The 8,725-nt window shown below is 45.9% G+C and overlaps 1 protein-coding gene across 1 annotated transcript; it reads right to left on the reverse strand.

The window, feature by feature from the left end:
• Window positions 1–6,299: 6,299 nt before the first annotated feature.
• Window positions 6,300–8,603, reverse strand: RABIF (RAB interacting factor). The gene is made up of 2 exons (XM_083508493.1): window positions 8,434–8,603; window positions 6,300–7,208 (listed from the first exon to the last, which is right to left on the reverse strand). Exons 1-2 carry the CDS (start codon window positions 8,584–8,586, stop codon window positions 6,963–6,965), a joined length of 399 nt encoding a protein of 132 aa, XP_083364619.1. The 5' UTR covers window positions 8,587–8,603; the 3' UTR covers window positions 6,300–6,962.
• Between the last annotated feature and the right edge of the window lie 122 nt (window positions 8,604–8,725).

Consider the following 8,725-nt stretch of genomic DNA (forward strand, 5'->3'; position numbering starts at 1 on the left):
GTCTCTCCATTTGTGGAAGGCTCTCCCCAGCGGGAATCACCTGGTGCCTTCATTACATATCTTTAGGCACCAGGCCAAATTGTTCCTCTTCCGTTAGGTCTTTGCCTGATTAAACAATCAAAACATGGACCACTTATAAACTCCATCTCCAATTCCTCAAAAGATTCCATCAACGGTGTCTCCGAAAAAATTTACACATCACTTGGGAAGGCTGGAGAACTAATGACAATGTACTGGAAGAAGCAACGATCACCAGTGTTGAAGCAATGATTCTTCAACATCAACTTCGTTGGACTGGTCACATTGTTCAGATGCCTTCCAAAGCAACTACTCTACTCCCAACTTAAGAATGGAAAGCAAAATGGACAACAAAAGAGGTTTAAAGATGCTCTCAAGGCAAATCTTAAAAAATGTACGGTAGTTTAAACACTGATAACTGGGGAACACTGGCCTGCAAGTGCTCCAATTGGAGAATAGACTTTACCAAAGGTGCCATGGACTTTGAAGAAGCATGAAATCAGGGAAAAAAGGAGAAAGGAGCTAAGAATAAGGCACTTTTGGCAAACCCTCAGCGGAAACCTATGTCCCCACTGTGGAAGGACATGTGGATCCAGAATTGGCCTTCACAGTCACTTACACACTCACTGTTAACACCATTTTATTGGAAAATAATCTTATTCGGCTAGAAGTGATTGCCAAAGAAAGATGGGCTTTTAAATGTGCTTGTAGGAGGGGTTTTTTATATTGTTTTTAATTTTTATGTTATAATGTTATGTATTTTGCATTTGCATTTTGCATTTTTATGTTGTACAGTAGACAGTATAGAACACCCCACTTTTTTCTTATCTGATAGCATGATTCAAGTATCCCTTCTAAATTTAATCCTACCAGATGTTCCCCACATATACCTATTGCTTAACAACTCTTCTTCTTCTTCTTCTTCAAATTCAGTATTGTAATTGGTGGCTGTCAAAGGAGACAGCCCAGGAGTTAACATGTTCTTGGATTTCTGCCAGTTCACAAATAGAGCGCTAGTACACAAATAGATCTCTGTCTCTAGGGGTAGAATTTAATAGTTAATAAAAGTTTCTGATTGCAATACCATAATGCATGCTTTAAATTTGCTCTTATGCCTTGCTGCTCCAAGGTCAATAAGGAACTTTCCCATGGTATTTGGTGTTAACATGCAACTTGGAAGCTTAACTGAAACACTGTTGAAGAAGCACACTTTACACTGAGACTCTTGAGTTTTGAATATAAGAAAGCTAGGCTTTTTAAAGGAAACATATTATTGATAGGAAAGATCCTAGTTCTCACTCAGGTGGAGATACATAGAGCTATGTTTGCTCACTGATGTCTGCTGGAGAGACTCATGAAGATGTCTCATCTCCCAGGATGAGCATGAAGAAAAGGAAGTAGGAAATGAGGCCAGGGGCTCTGAGAGTATCAGTATAATACTGAATAAATAGATCAGCCAAAGGAAGACTGGAGGTTCCTCCCTATTTACCCTCCCCATGCCAGTCTACAAAGCAAGGTGAGTTGAATCCCAACGCCTCCCTCGGACAAAAAATTTAAATGGGCTAGCATGGCTACTTTATAATTCCACTTTAAGCCGGGGTCAGTGGGGCTTCCTTTTAAGCACTTAGGACTGTTGCCTGTCATAAATGGATGTATATACAATGGTTCATGAGCATATAAAAAGTATTGATTAAAAATATGATAAATATTGTTTTAAAGGAAAGCTGCTTGATATTTGATATTCCTTTTTTGTTGTTGTTGTTAAAGAAGAAGTCCCCAGTCTAGCAAACGTTAGCCGCGAGTTAAAAAAGGTAAAGGTACCCCTGCCCGTCAGGGCCAGTCGTGACCGACTCTAGGGTTGCGCGCTCATCTCGCTCAAGAGGCCGGGAGCCAGCGCTGTCCGAAGACACTTCCGGGTCACGTGGCCAGCGTGACGAAGCTGCACTGGCGAGCCAGTACCAGCGCTGCACACGGAAATGCCGTTTACCTTCCCGCTAGGAAGCAGTCCCTATTTATCTACTTGCACCCGAGGGTGCTTTCGAACTGCTAGGTGGGCAGGAGCTGGGACCGAACGGCGGGAGCTCACCCCACCGCGGGGATTCGAACCGCCAACCTTACGATCAGCAAGTCCTAGGCACTGAGGTTTTACCCACAGCGCCACCCGCGTCCCATAGTCATGAGTTAGGTTCCACTGAAAACAAGGGAAACTTGGTTGATTGGGAGTAAAACTCCAATTCTAAACATGCTTCCCACTGAACTCAAAGTCCCATTGTGCTAGCAGGAGTCCTGGCACTGGCTCCAGCTGGCAGACCTACTTAGTTGAATCTGGCCCACTGCAATGTTCTCCACATCTAGTTCCCTTATAATAACCCTCCGCCTGCCAAATTTTCCTATGGTACTCACTGCCTAAACAGCCAGTCCTTCATCCTCTTCTTCAGCATGTCCTGGCAGAATGAGCCAAGTCATGATCTGCACAGAAAGGAGAAAAAGGAATCATTCCATAATGAAGGAAAGGCAAGAATTTCCTGGCGCTCCACACATCGAAGGAATGTTCTCCGGCTAGCACTAAACAGTAGCTAGGGGCCTTTTGTTCCATCGCAGGACGGTGCTGCCTGAAGCAGCCTCCTCTGACAGGTGCCTGGGCTGAAAACTGTTGATGTGGCATCCTTTTCCTGACTGTTCTTATAGGCAGCTCTCTTGGCTGGGGGACAAACACACTATGGTACACCAGTCCAGGTCAGTTCAAACAGGAGCGGCCAAACAGCTTCCTCTCAAAGGCCACATTCCCTTGAGGATAGTCTGTCAGGGGCCACATGTTGACTATGGGTAGGGCTGAACAAGCAGCTGGTGGGAGGCCACCCTGTTCTCTCTCTCTCCCACTGTTGCATGTCCAGCAGGCTGCTGTAAGAGGGGCACATCACTCTTGTCAGAGGCCTGAACCAATGTGCTTGCAGAAACTAAGCCAGATGGGTGGAGTATAAATAATAAATAAATAATAATGATAATGATGATAATGTTGATGATAATAATAATAAAAATAATAAAAATATTGCCAATACAGTGGTACCTAGAGTTACAAACGCCTCAGGTTACAAACGCTTCAGGTTACAAACTCCGCTAACCTGGAAGAGTTACCTCGTGTTGAGAACTTTGCCCCAGGATGAGAACAGAAATCGTGTGCTGGTGGCGCAGCGGCAGCAGCAAGAGGCCCCATTAGCGAAAGCATGCCTCTAGTTAACAGTTTCAGGTTAATAACGGGCCTCCGAAACGAATTAAGTTCATAACTAGAGGTACCACTGTACAGTGGTACCTCGGGTTACATACGCTTCAGGTTACATACGCTTCAGGTTACAGACTCCGCTAACCCAGAAATATTACCTCGGGTTAAGAAGTTTGGTTCAGGATGAGAACAGAAATCAGGCGGCGGCACAGCAGCAGCAGGAGGCCCCATTAGCTAAAGTGGTGCTTCAGGTTAAGAAGAGTTTCAGGTTAAGAATACACCTCCGGAACGAATTAAGTACTTAACCTGAGGTACCACTGTAATCCATTTATCCTCCAAATGCCTACTGAAAGAGGTGCATCTTAACCAGGTGCCTAAAACTATAAAGAGGTGGGGCCAGGTGCACCTTTGTAGGAAAAGTGATCCACTTGCAAGGCACCACCATAGAAAAGGCCCTTCCCTGGGCCACTCACCATCTTGCTTAGGGACCACCAAGACCAAGAGGGTGTCACCTGCTGATCTTAAAACACAGGTAGGTTGAGTTGAAAGGAGGCATTCCTGCAGCTATTTGGGTCCCACGCCATTTAGGCATTCAAACATCAAAGTAAACACCTTGATTTTGGCCCAGAAAACAACTGGCAACCAGTGTAGTTTTTTCAAGATAGGAGTAATATGCTTACGGCCTGCTGTTCCAATTAACATTAGTACTGCAGCATTTTTCATTAGTTGTGATTTCGAGACAGTTTTCAAAGACAGCCCCATGCACAGCAAATCAGGTTGTAGCTTATCAGATCGTAACTACAGCCAAGGTATTCCTATCCAGAAATGGTTATACAGTGGTACCTCGGGTTACATACGCTTCAGGTTACAGACTCCGCTAACCCAGAAATAGTACCTCGGGTTAAGAACTTTGCTTCAGGATGAGAACAGAAATCATGCTCCGGCGGTAGCGGGAGGCCCCATTAGCTAAAGTGGTGCTTCAGGCTAAGAACAGTTTCAGGTTAAGAACAGACCTCCGGAACAAATTAAGTACTTAACCCGAGGTACCACTGTATTGGTACATAAGCTGAAGCTGGACATAGGCTTTCCTAGCCACGGCCACCTTGGCCTTGAGTGACAAAAAAGATTATTTCAGGAGTGTCCCCAAAATACACACACTTCAAAAGAAGTGCACCCTATCAAGAACAGCTAATTCTGCCACCTCCTGGACACCCATAGCACTTCTGCCTTGTTTGGATTCAGCTTCAGTTTATTTATATTACATTTCTATCCCATCTTTCCTCCAAGGAAATCAAGGCAGCGGATATACTGGTTCTCCATTTATCCTCATAACAACCCTGTGAGGCAGGTTAGGCTGAGAGACAGTGAACTGGTCCAATGCTACCCAGTGAACTTCATGGCTGATTGGGGATTTGAGCCCATCTCCCAGGTCCCAATCCAACACTGTAACTACTACACTACACTGAAGATGAATTATTGGGCCAGATCTAGCTCATTACCACCTCCAGGCACTGACTGAGCAGTTGCAGTGCCTTGCTTGGTACAAGTGGAAAAAGAGAACACTGTGTGTGATATCAGCATACTGATGACTTGGTGCTCCAATCCTGATGGCTGCTTCCAGTGGCTTCGTACACATAGCATGGACAATTAAGACTAAACCATGTGCGATTCCACAAGAAAGCTAGCTCTGGCCCAAGCAGAAGTCACCCAGGGCTATTGTCTGAAGCTGCCACAGAATATGAATGGAAGCCCTGCAAAGGAGTGCTTCCTACCTCTCACAGATGGCCCAGAAGGATAACATGGCCAGTGGTATCAAAAGCCACTGGGAGGTCAAGGAGAATCAGCCACTTAAGAAAATGTAGTAAAGAGGTATGAAGGAAGCTGCTGCACTGGAAATAACCACTGCTTTAACAGAGACACATTCACTTATTTGCAAGACAAGTGCTGGATCCCAGAAGCAAAAGAATCCACACTACAGCCCTGAAGCAGTGGTGCCACCATGAGGTGTACATTTGAAATGGAAACGTCATCATGCCCTCTGTTTTACTTTCCAGGTCATTTCAGATGCTTGCCAAGAAGGGCAATGGCTTCTCTGGTGTCCCAGAGGACAGGACAAGATCTAATGGGTTTAAATGATAGGAGGACAGACTTTAACTAAATTAGGAGAAATGTTTTGATGGTTGAGAGCACGTCAACAATAGAACTAATTCCTTAGAGGGCTAGAGGGCTTCAGGAGAGGTTGGGGGTGCTCTAAAGCTGGGTTTTCTCAACTAAGCAGGATGTTGGCACTAGAAATCTACTCACTAGGCAGGGGTAGCCTAAAATCCAGATGCTGCTGGACTCCCAACTGCCACCAGCCCCTGCCAATATGGTCAGCAGTCAGGGATTATGGGAGTTGTAGTCCAGCAATAGCTAGAAAACAGCACATTGGCTATTGCTGGTCTAGAATATTTTTGCCTAACAAAAGCATTGGACATTTCTCTTCACGAAGTCCTTTAGCAATGTTTTGTAGCTCTAATTTACAAATAGTTCCTTTGATCTATCACAGAATCATAGAAATGTAGCACTGGAAGGGATCCCGAGGGTCATCTAGTCCAACCCCATGAAATGCAGGAATCCCAACTAAAGCATCCATGACAGATGGCCACCCAATCTCTGCTTAGAAACCTCCAAGGAAGGAGAGTCCACAACCTCTCGAGGGAGTCCTTGCACTGTCAAACAGCTCTTACTCTCAGAAAGTTCTTCCTGATGTTTAGTTGGAATCTCATTTCTTGTAACTTGAATCCATTGGTTCAGGTCCTAGCTTTGGGAGAAGAAAACAAGCTTGCTCCATCCTCCATGTGACAGCCCTTTAGGTATTTAAAGATGGCTATCATCTCTCCTCTCAGTCTCCTCTTCTCCAGGTTCAACATTCTCAACTCCCTCAACTATGCGGAGAAGTGGAAGTAAATCCAACTGAAGCATTCTTTCTTTGTCAAGATTTGCTGTGTTTTTAATTAGCTAAGATTCATTAGGTTCATTATCTCTGGCAACATTTTATAGAAAGATCACAACATACAAATTGAAAAGCTTGATTTACATTTAATTAAATACAAATATTTGTAAAGGATTAGAAGGTTAGCTCCTCCAATGACATTTTTTCTTGTACTTTTCTTTCTGCACTCTCAAAAGCTTCGTTTTATTTTCCCACATTTAAAAAGTCCCGCAACCAAGACTTGGCTTTCAATAACAGTTATAAGATAGAAATTATAAAATGTCAATTATAAAATGTCAATTGACAGAGATATAGCAGTCATGTCTGTAAACATTAAAGTCAAAAGTATGCACCCTTTGGTCCAAAATACAGCAGAAAACCATAAATCTGGATATGATACTGCCCAAAAGCAAAAGAAAAAAAATAAAATTATTCACTCAATAATTAAATAAAGCGAGGTCTTTGCTTCAAATTACACCAATGTAATCTGCAAGATTTTAGACAAGAACAGGACTCAGGGCAAGAATTAAATGGGGAAGAAGGGGTTCAAGGGAGTCGTAAGTCACTTGACAAGCAATATAAGCAGACACTTCTTTCAATGCAACGTTAGGGCACCATTCTTGAGCCGTTTTCAAGGCTGCATGTTGGCATTACAAAGTAGACATTAGTCTGCTAGAGAGAAGAGTAGCTGTAACATGTCTGAACCAGCCGACAGGAAGATCATTGATCTTTTGGTCACCAGCCAGCACATCATTCATGGGACACACGGTCCAAGGCCACGTAAAAACTCTTTTTGTCATCCAAGCAGTGCCAGCCAATAGGACCGATTTCACAGTCTGCACAGATCAGGAACTTTATATTTCCAACATCCTTGGTGAAGCCAACATTTTCAAAAGAGAACATGTCATCAACCAGCCAGTGGTCCTGTAGGACATCCCCATCCAAGTCACTGTTACCCACCAGGGCGGTCTTCTTCTTCATAGCAGGGAGGAAAAGCTGCCAAGCAACAAAACAAGCAAGTCAGCTGCTTTTATCGTGAAAGAAGCAACATGGCTGGCATGATATGCTGGTACTTACTATGGGATAGTTAGAGCTTTCTACAGTTTCCCAAACACACAACTCCCTGTCTCTTCACTCTTACAGTGGTACCTCAGGTTAAGTATTTCATTCATTCTGGAGGTCTGTACTTCACCTGAAACTGTTCTTAACCTGTTCTTAACTTTAGCTAATGGGGCCTCCTGCTGCCGCTGCCGCACGATTTCTGTTCTCATCCTGAAGCAAAGTTCTTAACCTGAAGCACTATTTCTGGGTTAGCGGAGTCTGTAACCTGAAGCATATGTAACCCGAGGTACCACTGTACTTTGAATATGCATCAAGAGTGGCTAACCTGTGGCCCTCCAGATGTTGTTGGACCACAACTCCCATCATCCCTGACTATTGACCACGCTGGATGGCGCTGATGGGAATCAGAGTCCAATAACACTGGTTAGCCTCCCTTAGCATACACAAGTTGACTAGCTGCAAACAGGGGTGTACCTGGGAGCTGCCTAGCTTGGCCCCTGCAAAGGGTGCAGGCCCAGGGTGCAAAAATTGTGCCTCTCCACAGCAATAGATCTCCTTGCCAAGGGTGCAAGGGAAGACAGGGGCGAGACAGCTCACTGCGAAGGGTGCAAGGGAGCCTGGGTACGCCTCTGGCTGCAAAGTAGGCTCTCCACCTAGATTTTGGATTCAGGGCTTCATTTTAGGCAACACTTATCTCCATAACTGTAAAGCATGTGTTAATAAGAAATATGCCTCTTAGGATCTGCAGGGTGTCTTCAGTCTTCCCATTCTGCAGCCAGACAAGTCGCCAAGCGTCTTTCTAAACGTCTTTCCTTTCATAGCCATTATTTTCACTTATACCCCGGACTTTAACAAGCTCAACATTGCAGATATCAACCCCCCTCCACACCCGCAATATATCCCATTTTTAACTCGCAACCTCCCTGCAATGTAGCGTTAGGCGAGTCAGAGAGAATGACTGACCCCAAATCACCGAGGGATCTTCAGGGCTAGGCAGAAATTTCTACCTCTGGCTCTTATTAAGCAAAGCACCACCGGAGGAACGGGAAGCTCCTCCGAAAACCCCGCCCTGGCCTCGGCAAGCCGGTCTCGCGGCACCCGGAGGCGGGCCGAGGACGGGCGTCCCAGCAAGCCCTTCTCCCGCCCGCCCGCTGCCTACCTCTCGGCGGGTGAAGGTGGCGGTGCCAGGCAGAAGCACGCGGGAGCTGCAGCGCTGGCACAGGACGGCCTTGCGGTTCCGGCCCCGCGCGCACACCAGCTCCTCCGGCCCCGCCGCGCCCGCCGCCTCCATCTCCGAACCGGGCGCCGCCATAGCCACGCAGGCGCAAGAGGGCGAGGGCGGGGCGACACCAGCGGGGACGAGAGAGGCGCCCCGCTTTGTTCCCCTCGGCCGGCTCTGCAAGGCGCGCGCGCAAATTACGCGGCGGCTCTGGAACGGGAAAGCGGAGAGG

The sequence above is a fragment of the Podarcis liolepis genome (genome assembly GCF_965112155.1).
Source record: "Podarcis liolepis genome assembly, chromosome: 6".
In the NCBI taxonomy this organism is placed as follows: Eukaryota; Metazoa; Chordata; class Lepidosauria; order Squamata; family Lacertidae; genus Podarcis; species Podarcis liolepis.